The sequence below is a fragment of the Schistocerca cancellata genome, chromosome 2 (genome assembly GCF_023864275.1).
Source record: "Schistocerca cancellata isolate TAMUIC-IGC-003103 chromosome 2, iqSchCanc2.1, whole genome shotgun sequence".
Lineage (NCBI taxonomy): Eukaryota > Metazoa > Arthropoda > Insecta > Orthoptera > Acrididae > Schistocerca > Schistocerca cancellata.
In genome coordinates this window covers 313,566,046-313,583,319 of record NC_064627.1, presented here as the reverse complement: position 1 = coordinate 313,583,319, position 17,274 = coordinate 313,566,046, and the positions used below count along the sequence as shown (strand labels likewise).

At 41.2% G+C, this 17,274-nt stretch overlaps 1 protein-coding gene across 2 annotated transcripts in view; it reads left to right on the top strand.

Moving 5' to 3' along the window:
• LOC126161695 (NADP-dependent malic enzyme-like) overlaps nucleotides 1-17,274 on the top strand; it is a 395,549-nt gene that overhangs the window by 254,168 nt on the left and 124,107 nt on the right. The window contains exon 1 of one of the 2 annotated variants that reach the window (XM_049917711.1): nucleotides 141-224. The exons of the other annotated variant lie outside the window; for it this stretch is intronic. Coding sequence (XP_049773668.1) covers nucleotides 196-224 — 29 coding nt within the window. The 5' untranslated portion in view covers nucleotides 141-195. Of the gene's footprint in view, nucleotides 1-140; nucleotides 225-17,274 lie in introns of those variants that run through there. 2 annotated transcript variants of the gene reach the window in all.

The window sequence follows — 17,274 nt, the reverse complement described above, 5'->3', positions numbered from 1 at the left end:
GCTCGCGAGACCTGGTGGACCCTGCGTGGACTTCACGCTCGCGTCCCGGCCGAGAGAGCTGCAGCACGCGTTCCCTTGACCCGGGACACGGCGCCTGATAACCCCCGGTCAGCCTGCTGCGGTCGCACTATATACAGCCGTGTCACGATCCGCCAGCGCCAGTCCGTCTGCCCCAGGCTTGCACCACGCGCAGACATGTTGGAGAAGCTCGGAGCAGTCTTTCAGTAAGTTGTCTTCGATATATGTTTATAAACTTCCGCGCCCTGATAAAATTCTTCTGTGTATCTGACTGCATCATTGTGTAGGACATTCCAATCATTACACATCTTCATCGTGATGAACACCTTGCAATAGTGATCGAAAAGTTTTCATTCTTTTGTTCCACATTGCAGTATCCCACAAAGAAGAATTTGATCCAGAACTGTCTATTGTAATATGCGTAACGACACACTCTAGAACGTTATAAATGTATGTGTGCACCTCACTAGAAACTCATCGTCTTTCACCTTGATAACCAAGTTTGTCCGCATAAAAGTACTGAGCGGGGTAGCGCAGTGCTTTGCGTAAAGGACTCGCATTCGCGAGGACGACAGTTTAAACCCCCGTCTGACCATCCTGATTTAGGATTTCCGTGATTTCCCTAAATCGCTTAAGGGAAATGCCAGGATGGTTCCTTCGAATGGGCACGGCCGTTTCCCTTCTCCATCGTTCCCTAACCCGAGCTCGTGCTCCGTCTCTAATGATCTCTTTGTCGACGAGACGTTGAACTTCTCCTTCGCATAAAATTGGAACAAATCAGGATGAGCGATAAATAGAGAAGTCTTGACTATGGTTAATCTTAAGATTTATTTATTTATTTATTCATTTTGCCTCCAGCAACTGTTCGACATTTAAGCAGCTAATAAGTGCATGTATCAGTTGACATAATACCTCTCTATCAAGCACGTGAGTCGACAGAGATAGTATAAAATTAATGAAAATTTCCGTTTAACAAAGGGCCTTCTGACCTGATAAAAGTGCATACATGATGTCAGGTGGAAAGGTACATCCTTTGAGGGGTGATAGTATTAGTGATTCTGACCAAAGGCTTCATTTGTACAATGCCCTATTCCGAATGCTTCCGAGATATTATTCAATTATTGTCATTGGTTACAACGTACCACAGTGGTCTAGAGGAAGCGGAGGCCAACAGTTTCACACAGAAAACTTGTGGCCTATCACGTCGGGAAGCTACCTCAAATTGGCCTACAAGAACTACCTACGCTACAGAGCGAGTGCGTCGCGCGAGGTTTTCAGTATTCTCGCGCTCTCTTCGGGCAGACTATTAGTCCTAGAGAAAAAATGAATAGGACATTTTTGTAGGAAATTTAATGTAGTTTAATTTTGTACTGGGATACGTTTCCGCTGTACAGTGCGATTTTCGAGACATTAAAGGAAAACGTATAAAAATGATATTTAATGTGTTCAGTCTCGGAAATCATTCGAAATAGGACATACGCCCATATGAAGTTTTTTGTTCACTATCACTGATACTGTCACCCCTCAAAGTATGTACTTTTCCTCCTGACTCACCCTGCATATGATTTCATTTATAATTGTTATTCTCTGAGCAACTGTACTATGGTAGATATATCAGAATAAAATTCAGTCGTCAGTTGCAGAGTTATTTTTATTTTGTTTTACCGGTTTAGGTACATTTATCTGTCATCTTCAGAAGTCTACAAAATTTGAGATAATATAAACCATAAGAACTTGGCCATAGATTTATGTGAAGTATAAAAAGTGTGTAACAAAAACTTACTTATTATTGGTTTAGCAGATGTCAATATCTTCTTCACGGAAGTACAATGGCATAACATGTCCAAAATCGTACGTATTACATGTGATAATTATAGCCTCAGATTGCTAATTTACAGTAAAGGTAATACACTTCTTATACATTACATAAATGTGTGGGCAGGCTATTATGATCTATATTATTCCAAATTTTGTGGGCCTCTGAAGATGACAGATTAATCTGTCGAAACTGTAAAGCAAAATAAAAATAACTGTGCAGCTGAAGACTGTATTTCATTCTGAAATGTAAAAGTTAATTTGATTACATAATACGAAAACTGAAGATGAATGATAAGCACAGTTTGGAAATTGTGAAATTGTGGTATACATAGCTCAAGAATCAACGACATTAATTTTTCCGTTTAGTTTAGCAGGAGATACTGTTATTCTATAATGATCTCCTTCGCGTAGGATACTATCTTAGAGAAGTCGTATTTACTGGTGTTGCTTTCTGATTTTGTTTGGTGGAGATGGTATTGCCGTATTTCAGTTTGCGAACACTATACGAGAAAGAAGCATTACACGTAAGTCGAGGCGCTACCATTACGCATTCTTCTGAGCTGTAACTTTACGTTTGAATAAATAGGTGGGCTTTCAATATAAATACCTCCTTCCGCGTACTTTATCTGCATTAATCAAATCCTACATATTCTACAGTTGTAGAGAAATTTGCTGATGAATCTCCTGCATTTGCCTGAAGACGTCGCAGTTCTCCAGAAGCAAGGAAAATATAATTTGATGGAACTATCCCAAACATTGCCGCGCGGAGCGGAGAGTACGCCCCCCCCCCCCCTCTCCGACCCCCTCCCTGACGGAGGTTCGAATGCTCCCTCGGGCGTGGGTGGGTGTGTTGTTTTTAGCGTAAGTTAGTTCATGTAGTGTGTAAGTCTAGGGACCGATGACCTCAGCAGTTTGGTCCCTTAGAAGTTCACACACATTTGAAGATTTTTTTGTGTCCCAAACATTAATCAGTAATAGTAATGGAATTACTTGGTTCTATGGTTAACCAAGATTTGTAGTCAAGCTACACACATTGTTGCAGTGCCTAGTAATATAATTTTTAGTGGTGCATTTTAACTACAAGGAAATCTTAGTGGTTGGAAAAATTATCAGAAATTTATGAGTACTGGGATGCATCACACGTAAGAAAAAATACCTAAGAAAAAGGTGACTTTCACACGATGTGTCACTGCCAAGTAACGTAGCTCTATGAAACCTGGACCCTACATAGAAAGAACTTGCCCCCCTTCTAACAGCCGTGTACCGCAAGTCTCTAGAGGAACGGAAGGTTCCAAATGATTGGAAAAGAGCACAGGTAGTCCCAGTCTTCAAGAAGGGTCGTCGAGCAGATGCGCAAAACTATAGACCTATCTCTCTGACGTCGATCTGTTGTAGAATTTTAGAACATGTCTTTTGCTCGAGTATCATGTCGTTTTTGGAAACTCAGAATCTACTATGTAGGAATCAACATGGATTCCGGAAACAGCGATCGTGTGAAACCCAACTCGCTTTATTTGTTCATGAGACCCAGAAAATATTAGATACAGGCTCCCAGGTAGATGCCATTTTCCTTGACTTCCGGAAGGCGTTCGATACAGTTCCGCACTGTCGCCTGATAAACAAAGTAAGAGCCTACGGAATATCAGACCAGCTGTGTGGCTGGATTGAAGAGTTTTTAGCAAACAGAACACAGCATGTTGTTCTCAATGGAGAGACATCTACAGACGTTAAAGTAACCTCTGGCGTGCCACAGGGGAGTGTTATGGGACCATTGCTTTTCACAATATATATAAATGACGTAGTAGATAGTGTCGGAAGTTCCATGCGGCTTTTCGCGGATGATGCTGTAGTATACAGAGAAGTTGCAGCATTAGAAAATTGTAGCGAAATGCAGGAAGATCTGCAGCGGATAGGCACTTGGTGCAGGGAGTGGCAACTGACCCTTAACATAGACAAATGTAATGTATTGCGAATACATAGAAAGAAGGATCCTTTATTGTATGATTATATGATAGCGGAACAAACACTGGTAGCAGTTACTTCTGTAAAATATCTGGGAGTATGCGTGCGGAACGATTTGAAGTGGAATGATCATATAAAATTAATTGTTGGTAAGGCGGGTACCAGGTTGAGATTCATTGGGAGAGTCCTTAGAAAATGTAGTCCATCAACAAAGGAGGTGGCTTACAAAACACTCGTTCGACCTATACTTGAGTATTGCTCATCAGTGTGGGATCCGTACCAGATCGGGTTGACGGAGGAGATAGAGAAGATCCAAAGAAGAGCGGCGCGTTTCGTCACAGGGTTATTTGGTAACCGTGATAGCGTTACGGAGATGTTTAACAAACTCAAGTGGCAGACTCTGCAAGAGAGGCGCTCTGCATCGCGGTGTAGCTTGCTCGCCAGGTTTCGAGAGGGTGCGTTTCTGGATGAGGTATCGAATATATTGCTTCCCCCTACTTATACCTCCCGAGGAGATCACGAATGTAAAATTAGGGAGATTAGAGCGCGCACAGAGGCTTTCAGACAGTCGTTCTTCCCGCGAACCATACGCGACTGGAACAGGAAAGGGAGATAATGACAGTGGCACGTAAAGTGCCCTCCGCCACACACCGTTGGGTGGCTTGCGGAGTATAAATGTAGATGTAGATGTAGATATTACAGAACGGAACTGAAAGAAAGACGCAATGAGACGAACAAAATATCTGACACTTTTATTCAAAGAAAGTAATTAAACTGAAGGCACCCCAATTTATGATGTTTCCCTGGACATTTCAAAACACGGAATATGGTTCTTAACAGGGCGTGTGTTCACCACGGACAGCAATCCATGTTGCGCAGCGTGCTCCAGTTCTGGCCAAAAGGCTTGTAAGGAGTTCTTGAGGTAGGCCGTTCCATACCTCCACCAGCGCGACTGACAACTGGTCTATAGTCGTTTATGCATTGGACGTGCTGCAGTACATCTCTGCAACGCATCCACAAGTGCTCGATGCGATTTAAGCCGGAGGAACGGACAGACTAGTCTATTCGACTAATATCCTCTCGTTCCAAGAGCACTATCATCTGTGCTTTTCGGTGCAATCGCGCGTTGTCAACCATAAAAATTAAGTCAGGGCCGAATGCATCCCTGAAGAAACGCACATGGGGAAGGAGAAAAGCATCACAACAACTGACTGGCGAATGAACCGTGTTCAAAGATTTGGAGGCCAGTACTCCCATGTAACATTGTGTCTCCCAAAACATAACACATGTACCATCAAAACGATCATTTTAGGCAATGTCCCTTGGGGCATTACATGTTGCCACCTCCCTCTATATGAGGGCACGTCCAGAATTCACATTGGTCCACCTCCAGCTCTTGGCACCATCGCAAATAGTGCCTCCGGCGTGTCAACGGAACGTACTGGTTGCTGGGCTAAAAGACCATCCCAACGCAGTCGCCGTGCCACTATGGAGCGTATGATTGTGTGCCTTGCAGTCCTGTTAGATGCGGTTGCAATTGCACCTGCTGTTTGAGGCGGTTCCCTTTTTTCCTGTTGCACAATTTAGCGGTCAGCTGTTGCTGTCCCTGACCGTGGTCTACATCTGCTCTCCTTCGGACAGCACTGTCTGTGATTCATAACGCTCCCTATTAATGTAAAACAAAGCTGTGAGCAGTACTGAACTCCTGGGCTACATTCGTCACACTAAGTCCCCCTTCCAGTTTTCCAATGATTTTCACCCATATGAAGCCATCCAACTGTTGTCTGTGGGCCATGTTGCAATGAAGAACACCACCATAGCACATCATAACTACTCCCTGATTGACACACACTGTTTTTGTCGTTGCTTCAACTGCCTCGTGGTTACTGGCGCTACAGTCTCGCTGACCTCAGGCCATCTGGACGTTCAGCTTTCTTTGCACGGCTGGGTGACCTATGGTATCATGTTCCTGCATTATTATTATGTTACTTTATCTAGCTCTACCTTAAGTTTTGCAGAGCAGTGTATAACAAAACTAACCACAAAGATTTTCTTGTTTGTCACTGAGTCCTGATAAAAAGATGGTTAATGGTGCTCTTTCAGGCGTTCAACCAAATTGTTGGTTCCGTTTTTATGCATAGTATTTCGACGACCGACCCACTCGTCTCCTTCAGGTGTTCTGACCTCTGTGATTGTGGTTAAGTCCAGAGTACGCATAACAAGCTGCTCGCAGGGCCCAAAAAAGTCCAGTTGGTCCTTCGTTGAATACTGCACATAATCCATAGCTCGGTCGAAGATCCGAGAGCATACCACTGTTCAGTCACGTAGAGAAAACCTGAGAGATCACGACATGTGGTTTCAAACCTCTACAAGGAACTTTTTGTCTTAAGTCGTTAAAAATGACTCATATTGTCAAAACAAGTTCTCTATAATGATATAGCTGTTTAAAACGACGTCCTTATCAGTAGTACATCCTTAGGGACCATGTTAATTAGGTCACAGCGACGACGAGCAACAGTCACGGCAGACGCCAGATGATCAGCTGGTCGTTTTGCAGATGTCAACAAGGTTCACGCACTGGCCGCCCGGAGCGCTGTGAAACCCCTTCTCCTTGCTGCGGCGCGGAATTCCGTGAATTTAATATTGTCGGTGTGTTTTGCTTTCCTTATTTATTCGTTCACTTGGTTATCCAGCAAAAGGACTTGACTGGATATTCTTTTGTGTAAGCGAGTACGTCGACTTTTCTGGTTATCACGTTCAATGTGAACGCGTGCTATTTAACGAAATAGGGTGTTACTCCAAGACACACATTCATTCGCATCAAATTCTCGCTGTGACTAGAACACAATATCGAGTTCGCAAGTCCAGTAGCTTTGCTACAAGTTAATACTATTGTTCCGTGTAGCTACTGGCGAGACACTAAACTGAAATAAAAAAGCGTATAGTTCTGACCATACAAACACTAAAACCAGACATTAACGAATCTGGAAGCAGCTTATTGTGTTATGGTACAGCACAGGCATATCTTTTTGGCGGTCTTAACGACGTGCAAGGAAGGGAGATTAGGGCTTAAATTCCTTTCGACGGTGACGACAATGACATCCACAAACAGAGAACATCAAAGAATTCTATTTATTCACTTAACCCTGAAAAAGGCGTTTAATATCTGTGACTGAAATTACTCGTACGCTATAAACACATTTTCATAATTTGTGACACAAGCGCCCGTTCTTTGCGCACGTTATGCTGTTTTCTTTAATACCCACGGACCACTGGAGAACTAAGACATGAACAGCATTTCTGTGTAGCTGTTACACGGAATAGCAGTGACGACAGACACACTGGCATTATCAAAGAATGCGTATCACTTTCAGATCCATTCCAAAGATAATTACGGTACATAGTTACCACTGACAGTTATCATTCGGAGTTTTTCGTGGATCAGCACAAGTCCATTCAGAGTTTTTTTGCGTAACAGCAGCAGTCAAATATTTTAAAAGTTTCTTATAAGCTTCGTATACTGCTTTTACATGGAGGGAGACAAAGACAAGATGATGTACGTATTACCGAACCTCATTTTTTTGCGGTAGATTACGATTTTTGTTATTATTTTCGGTAATTGTGAAAGATACGTCGGTAATTTTGGCAACTAATGTTAAATTCGACATACTTCAGGTGAAATGTAGATGTTCTTCTCCTTTTTCTGAAAATAATTCGTAGGTTTGTCCTATTTTGCGAAGGTAGAAAGTAAGTAATTCCATAAGCCATGAATAATTTGCATAGTTTCTTTCTAAATAATGTGGAAGAATCACTCTACAGGTTACGTATCCAGGATTTCTGTGTATATGTGGCTACAAGCTGCCCATTCACAGAGTATTAAATACAACAATGGTTTACATTAATAGCAAAATTAACACTTTACTCTTTTGACACTGCTTATGGTCTGACATACACGTTATAATTAACCAACAAAAATAACCTTTTAGTTATTTTATGCCACAATGGGTACTAGTGAAATTAATAAACTTTTTTAAATAATGATATTTATTACCCCTTTTACCATTTTGTACAGTATAGCTCTGTCTGAATTTTGTATATAAACAATGAAACTTTTATGTTGTAAGTTATATCTCACACACACACACACACACACACACACACACACACACACACACACACACACACACACAAAAACCACACACACATATTTACAATTATTGTTGATTTTCGCCAAGATTATCTCAATAGTTTTCTGAGTGCCCAACTGCGGTTTGATTGTCCTTATCTTTTTGTTGTTCTTAACCTGCAGCATCTTCACTCCCATTATCTTTATTATTTCAGTCCCCTACTAAGTTTGTGTCATCAGTTTTTCCTTAGCAGTTTCTGCCTATTGTCTGCGGTATAGGCTGTAATGTTGAGGAAAATTGTCCCTTGCTCTCTTCTAAATTTCAGCAACCACCCAAATACAAACTTCATGCCTCATTCTTATGTCTCTCTCTTCTTTTTTCACTTCATTTTTTCATTAGATCTAGTGCTGAGACATAATTTGCATCGTTGAACCGGTATTTAGCCTGTTTCGGTAGAAGTTATTCCTGGTTTGCGATATATACTCTGTAGCACAGATACTATCGCTCTTCATGACCACTGGTTAAGTCATGCAGGGGATGTTGTACTAACCGTGTCCAGGTATTTTTCTTGGTTATGAGATAGTAGTTTTCATCTAATTATAGCACTGAATTGGTTTATAATAATCACGTGCCCTGGCACATTCGAATAATATTGATAACTATTGCTATACGGCATTGTAGATAAAACCAAACGCTTTTTAATAATCTTTGAAAACTTGTCATTAATCATTTGGTAACTAACTAAATCCAAGACTTTTTTGTAGGTATGTTCGTTCATATTAGGTAAATTTATTTTGGGCTTCCAACAGAAAACTACTAGCATCAGTTATTTACGTACTAAAAAGCAGAACTCCCTCGTTTGTTACACAATATGGCACACCCGAAATTACTCTATAGCGGCCGATGACTTTCCACCCAATATTACGTTTTGCGTCCTCCTTACCAATATGGCACACCCGAAATTACTCTATAGCGGCCGATGACTTTCCACCCAATATTACGTTTTGCGTCCTCCTTACCAAGAAGTCCTCTATCTAGTCACAAATTTTAGTTAATTCCAAATATAATCGCACTTGCGTTAACAAGGATTCGGGTGACAGTAGGTCAAAGCTTTCATGAAAACTAGAAATACTGCACCTACGTGACTTCCTTGATCTATCGCTTTCAGGATGTCGTGTGAGAAGAGCCTGTGTTGGGTTTCTCGTAGCTGATGTATCCGTAATCCATGCTGTATGGAATGAAATAGATTCAAACTACTTCCTTATGTTTGAGCTCAGAACATTTTAAGATTCTGCAACAGATGGACGTTAAAGGTATAGGATGGTAGCTTTGTGGATCCATTTTGCCACCCCCTCCCCCCTTCCTCTTACAGACGATACATTATAGATAAAAGAGGGGTTAACTCAGGGGCAAATTCTTTACAGAGCTCGACAGGGATATCGTAGGGCCCCGGATTTTTGTTTTATTGTATCAATCTCAGCTGTTTATCAACGCCCTTAGTGCTCATCTTTGCGAGAATTAGACTCGGTCAGTACATCTAGACATTGAGAAGGAATAATTATATCAGGTTCCCATTTTCATCAAGACGATAACATTTCTTTCTCTGTTGGGGTATTTCAAGAAAAATAACAGTTTCACTCTGATTATTTCAGATTTCATTCAAATTTTTGTACATCCAATGAGCCAGATAAGATCAGGAAAACTGCCAGGTTTTAGAGGCATGTGACAGTTGTGAAGAAATTTACAGACTAACTAAGTTTGGAAATTGTGTGGAATTTACATAATCGAGAAGCTGCTCAGTCGAGCTTTACACTGATATTCAACGCGACAGGTTTCTAAGAATTTTCACATGCAACTTAATTGACCTTACCTTTGACATTGAATATCTGAAAACAGTCATCAATCAGTTTTTTTTAATACAGCTTATTGTTCGAGTATGTCAAGATGGCATACCAAAGGCAAGGTGTCCAAAAAATTGTTTTGTCAGCGTCAGTGCACTATCAAAATGCGGAAGGTCGCACAAAAATGTGGAACACAATTTATTGAAAAGTGCAATTCATAAGTAGTCTTGTACAAAAATATGATTTATATCATTCTAGCCGTACTATGAACCATTTACAGTGTAGCTTCAATGAAAAGGCAACAAAAAGTGTTTACAACTTATCTCATAAGTCTCCAATTAAATTGCTAACGTTGACCATGTCTGATGTAGGGAGACTGTATGTCTTTGCTGTTGGTGTCACTTGATCTAGTCTTGTGAGACATTTTCTTATAACGCAAGGGTCTGGTTTGACAGCAAGCGTAAGTGATGGAGATGGCCCATGTGGATGCAAGAATCTGGCCTGTACTTCATGAATTTCTTCATAAGTTTGTAAGACATGCAATTCACCAATGACTGCCGTACATAGAGGCAAGATGTCCGTATATGCCTGTTAACAGCATTTTATTCACCATAGCAGTCATTGTCTCTTCTGCTCACTAAAGAAGCGGAATATGTCTATGTGTTTACTACACCTTTGTTGATTCGTATTATCAATGAATCTTATGGGTACCTTGAGTCGTCCTTGTATTCTTTAAAACGCAGCTTTACTTTGGAAATGTCTTCTCAATTATGGGAGCCGACGTCTAGTGGAAGATACATGAGGGAATATGTTATTTGTACCACTGAAACAACTGTCGAACTGTCAAAATACGATTTTCAAACAGTCGCTTGAGGCTGGCATGTCGCCGCAACCCTATCACAAGGTCCTTACCCGACAGTAGGACCGATTCATGATATTTTTTTCTGTTCTTATATAGGGCAGCACATACATCCGAAAGTAATGAGTGTGCTTTGGAGTTCGAAAGTGGCTTTTTAAGAAACTCACGAAATTGTTCTGGAAAAAATACATACACACTGCATCATAATGAGAACAGACATTTCCACAAAGAACGCATGGTGTATTTCATTATTTTTCTAGTCTCTGTAGTCAGCTACAAATGGCTGAATTGTAGCATGTGAATTATTCCAGTGGAATCCCTGTACTTTATCTTAAATGGCGGAGGAGTAATTCTCTGCAGAATCACAAACAGTAAGATGTTCATTTACTTTGAGATCTTTTTTAGTGATTTTAAAGCACTGTGGCATCTTCTAGGTGATAAATAAGTATGGTAGGAGCTACTGAAAACTCGATGCAAACACGTCATCGAAAACAGCTGTTTATTCTGTTATAGTCTCTAGAACTAGCCTGCCTGTAGTTAAGCAACACATATAGTCTATGTAATGTCATCAGTACTATTCGTACCAAACACTTAAATAGATAATCAGCCAGTCCTGTCACACCTAACATTAGAGGCATGCAACGAAGAAATATACTGAAAGTGCGAGACTGCATGTAACAAATGTTACACAGTGTTTCTATAACGGTAGTGTGTGTTCTTCACACTTTGTTAGTTCCTTCAATTTACATCGTTCAACCATTAACTTAAATTCTGATGTGCGACACACACTCAGACAACATCACTCACACTGGTATTGATAAGAACACTTTGCTTTTGCTGCAACTCACAAACTTTTGAGACTCCAATATTTACATCTGGATATATATCTTTGAAATATGCATCCAGTTCCTTAAAACTGTGCAGGACTAGCTGTTTCTGCTTATGTATTTTTCTTTCACAGTCTCATAGCGTTTTCTTCCTGGCGTGACACGGCTCTCATTACGATCACGTACATGTTGGACTGTTTTCTGATACAGTGTCTTTGCTGGCTTTGGATTTGGCTCTCTGCTACTACGAGCTATTTTGCTACCTGTAACACGCACTCTAAATTTTCCTCGCACTCCAGCTCTTTGGAATTACTCTCAAAATACATACTTCGTCATAGATACTGTCTGAATTGTGAAACTTCTCTTTTGGTGTGGGCTATTACGCTTTCTCCATTTTTTTCACATTCTTCTTTTTCTGTTTTGCCACGTAAGTACACTCTAACACTGAGACAACCTTCTTCTAATTTTGCTTTGCAAACTTTTTCTCACGCTAAAGCATCTTTTTCATCACAGTACACTGACCTAAATTGTGAAGGCTAGTATTTGAAGACTCCAGTGCCAGATCAGATGCTATTTCATCTTCACTTACATCTTCTGTGGAAGCATAGCTGAGCAACACCTGTAGAGGTAAACAGGATTTGTCATATTGGACTTTAACATTTTCTGAAAGTTTTTGCACCACTACTGAACATTTCTTACATTCATCTGCCCTCCTGCATGACCTTCTTATTACAGGGATTGTAGCAATACAGTTTTAATATGAAATCAATTTTTACAAACTACTACCACAGGGCAGTACACAGCACACGCACACTGCAATTTGACTCAGCGAGGCATACCCATGAAACAAGCTAATAACAACTAGCAGAAATAGAAGTGTCTCATACTGGCTGTCCACAGCAACAAATTTTCACTAGTTGGTCAGAATGATAGTGTGACTACTACTGGCTGCTGTTCGAAAACAGAATACATAGCTGCTCACCGCATTTTGTAGGTGTAGTGATGTAGACGAAATAAATGTTTGGGAATGATGCCTTTGGTGCACCATCTTGATATTTACCATCTTTATAGTAACATAATCGGTCAAAAAATATATTTTTTTTCAAAAAATATTGAAGGTGGGTGTTTTGAGATACCCAAGGTCAAAGATCAAGGTCAATGACATAGATTTGAAAATACTTAGAAACACGCCATGTCCCGTATCAGTTTAAAGCTCTACTAATCAGATTTTCAAATATATAAGTTTTATTCACATATCTGGATGATAACCAAAATTATAGTAATTTGTGTCAAGACAAATGTTTTTAAATTTCACGCAATTTCCAAAACTTACGGATCTGTAAATTTCTTTACCCTTGTGATACAACTGTGCAAAGTGGTAGTTTCCCACATGGCACTGGATTATTAGATGCATCAAATTTGAAAGACATCTGGGTGAGTCGGGTTTAATGGTGCACTGAACTGATATTGAATTACCTGTCGCCATATTTGTAATATTTTTTAAAGAAGTGCCAAAAATGATAGCAACTCATAGAAATAAATTTAACGTGTAACGAACGTCAAGAACAGCTGCCAACATCCACAACGATATTAATCATCTTTTCTGAAACGTCTTTGCCTCGATAGCTCATTCGTTCATGATTTAGCGAGGTGGTGCAGTAGTAGGAGAACTGCGCTCGCATTTGTGAGGACAGTGGTTCAGTCGCCCCTCTCCTCCTTATCCCCTCCACCACATATGTAGATTTAAATTTTCTGTGGACGAAGTCTCTGATGTCAAATACCGTGATGGTACGTTTGAAAATGACTGGGCATATTTCCTTCTTCGTCCAATTCCTGCTCGAGCTTCTGCAGTATATATATAATGACCTTATTTTCGAGAGGACTTATCTTTCTTCCTTTCCATAGACCCGTGGCTTTCTTTATGTGTTTACCCAAAAAGTTCGGCTAGCGATTGCTCATTTCTGATGTTCGATTTTTCCATATTATGCCTTCCGTGCTCAAACACTATCAATAGCAGCTGCGTCTACGATTCACCAAGACAGCGGATTATTCAGTACACTAAGAATCATAATAATGTATCACATTTAGAAAAATACTCGCAAACCTCGATTCTTTAAAGAATCGAAGTCGCATGTTTAAAACAGAGCCTTCAAACGTCTGGTTACTTTACAAATGAGTTAGTGTGTTAAATATTTAACACTGAGTACGTTAGGGGGAAAACGCTTAGAAAAGCTTTTAAATTATGTTTAAATTTCTTCTAATAATTTTCGGGTATGCAGCCGGATCCTCTCGAAATTCTGCCACGATATTTTGGCCCAGAGACGTCCGCCCATCTTCAAGTGAGTAGGCAACTACTGAAGAGCCCAGATGCATTCACGGTATTCATGGCTAACCTCGCACATGTGAAATTTGTTGGCGTCTTTCGGCGCATGCGTCTGGTGATGAGATGCGCGGGACAGCCGAGTTGTGTGTGCTGCCGCCGGTTTACAAAATTCCCTGTGCGGTGGAACTGCAACATAGGTCAGACGACACGAACTGTCCAGGAGCGATGTACAGAACATGAAAGACACACCAGTCTTCGGTTTCTGTTAAAATCAGCAGTAGCAGAACACTGTATTTCCATGGAACACTCAATGTAGTACAATAGAATAAAAATTTCAGGTCCAATTTCCAGTTTTTGAAAATCAATAATCAAAGGATCGATGGAAATACGTCTTTTGATAATCATAAATCGTGACATTGGCTTTCAACGGGATACAAATTGGAATCCTACAGTTAAAATTATCCAGTCACAGCGGAATCGACGGGCTCATTCGATACTCAACGATTAGATCAACTCTAACTTCCACTACCGAAGGCAGCACACACAACTCGGTTGTCCCGCGCATGTCGTCACCTGACGCATGTGCCGAAGGACGCCAGCACATTTCACATTTGCAAGATTCGGCATAAATAGCGTGAATGCACCTGGGCTCTTCAGTAGTTGTCTACTCATGTGAAGATGCCCGGACGTCTCTGGGCCGAATTATCGCGGCAAAATATCGACGAGATCCGGCTGCACACCCGAAAATTATTAGACGAAATACGCCGAGAAAATTTCAGAAGTTACATGTTTAAAGTTGTTGGCAGTCGCTAAGCGATCTCATTATCATAAATCTACAACTACATCTACATCTACATACATATTCCGCAAGCCACCTGACGGTGTGTGGCGGAGGGTACCTTGAGTACCTCTATCGGTTCTCCCTTCTATTCCAGTCTCGTATTGTTCGTGGAAAGAAGGATTGTCGGTATGCCTCTGTGTGGGCTCTATTCTCTCTGATTTTTTCCTCGTAGTCTCTTCGCGAGATGTACGTAGGAGGGAGCAATATACTGCTTGACTCCTCGGTGAAGGTATGTTCTCGAAACTTCAACAAAACCCCGTACCGAGCTACTGAGCGTCTCTCCTGCAGAGTCTTCCACTGGAGTTTGTCTATCATCTCCGTAACGCTTTCGCGATTACTAAATGATCCTGTAACGAAGCGCGCTGCTCTCCGTTGGATCTTCTCTATCTCTTCTATCAACCCTATCTGGTACGGATCCCACACTGCTGAGCAGTATTCAAGCAGTGGGCAAACAAGCGTACTGTAACCTACTTCGCCCGCATCTCGTGGTCGTGCGGTAGCGTTCTCGCTTCCCACGCCCGGGTTCCCGGGTTTGATTCCCGGCGGGATCAGGGATTTTCTCTGCCTCGTGATGGCTGGGTGATGTGTGCTGTCCTTAGGATAGTTAGGTTTAAGTAGTTCTAAGTTCTAGGGGACTGATGACCATAGATGTTAAGTCCCATAGTGCTCAGAGCCATTTGAACAATTTGTAACCTACTTCCTTTGTTTTCGGATTACATTTCCTTAGGATTCTTCCAATGAATCTCAGTCTGGCATCTGCTTTACCGACGATCAACTTTATATGATCATTCCTTTTTAAATCACTCCTAATGCGTACTCGCAGATAATTTATGGAATTAACTGCTTCCAGTTCATGGTTCAAATGGCTCTGAGCACTATGGGACTTAACTTCTGAGGTCATCAGTCCCCTAGAACTTAGAACTACTTAAAGCTAACTAACCTAAGGACATCACACACATCCATGCCCGAGGCAGGATTCGAACCTGCGACCGTAGCGGTCACGCGGTTCCAGACTGAAGCGCCTAGAAACGCACGACCACTTCGGCCGGCTCATTATCACACGCAGTGTGAGTATAGTCTGAGTAATTTACGTTCCGTTTCAAACACGAGCTAGTTTTTTTTTTACACGCACCTCAATATTTATGACCGAGCGAGGTGGCGCAGTGGTTAGCACAAGGACTCTCAATCCCTCGTCCGGCCATCCTGATTTAGGTTTTCCGTGATTTCCCTAAATCGCTCCAGGCAAATGCCGGGATGGTTCCTTTCAAAGGGCACGTCCGACATCCTTCCCTAATCCGATGAGACCTCCCCCAAAACAAGGCGCTACAGTCTGAACCGCGGTCGCAGGTTCGAATCCTGCCTCGGGCATGTATGTATGTGATGTCCTTAGGTTAGTTAGGTTTAAGTAGGTCTACGTTCTAGGGGACTGATGACCTCAGTTCATACGTCCCATAGTGCTCAGAGCCATTTTGAACCAAAACAACCTCCACCCCCCACTCAATGTTTATGACTTCGTATTTCCTTAACTGTGTGTCGTACGGTTATATAATTTTGCAGGCACGGTAGGTGGTATATGTGGATACTGACTGCAAATGTGTTGCAAATAGACTTATTAGTCTGAAGTTTGACTGCATAAATAGCGAAAATGCAGTGAGGGAATAACTTTTTCCTTTCCACATTTTGTGCGGGTTGCCAGCGACAAAAAAAAAAAAAAAAAAAAGTTAAGATTTGAAATTATGCGTAACGTTTGTTAAAAATCGCTAAGTGCTCTTATTTTCTAATAATAGATGAATGAAGTCTGGTAATATGTGGGTCTGGAGTCCCACTGCCGCTGCCTCAAGATATGCACAGCTTCTAACTGTAATACTTGAGTTACTGCGTTAAACATTTGACGTAAGATTGTATCTCTTAATGATTAGATTATGACAACTTTTTAAATTTTTAAATTCGATTAGTTGTAGGACTGGCTGTGTGAAAATGAATATTGCTATCTAGAGCAGTGGTCGTCAAACTTTCTTGCTCAAAGGCCAGTACTGACATTGTGGAGCGGCACCTGGGGCCGTACACTTACCGATATTATTACTGATTGGTAACCTATGTAAATTACTATGTTATAAGCCTCGCAAGAGACAAGCTATAGTGTGGACGCTGGCTACCAAGTACTGATCGTTTAAAATCGACACCATTTGTGACACTTCGTGTCGACTGTTCTCTGTTTCAGATTGCTGCCACCTTCAACGACCCCAATGTTGGGGCACTGTAATTACCTGATAAAGTTGTGTTGTATAGTCTGCGTGAGCCACTATTAATTGATTCACAACAGTAATTGTACTTTCGTTTACGTGCATAATGCAATATGGAACACGATCACAAATGTTCGCTAAATTTTAATGCCGTTTTTATTCCATTCATTGCGCTGTATTACAACAGCGTTAATTTAATTTCATATTCCTTGCTAGAAACATGTACTGCATTTGAAAATGACCATCTTTTCCCGAGGACATGCAGCTCTACTGTATGATTAAATGATGACGGCGTCCTCTTGGGTAAAATATTCCGGAGGTAAAATAGTCCCCCATTCGGATCTCCGGGCGGGGACTACTCAGGAGGACATCGTTATCAGGAGAAAGAAAACTGGCGTCCTACGGATCGGAGCGT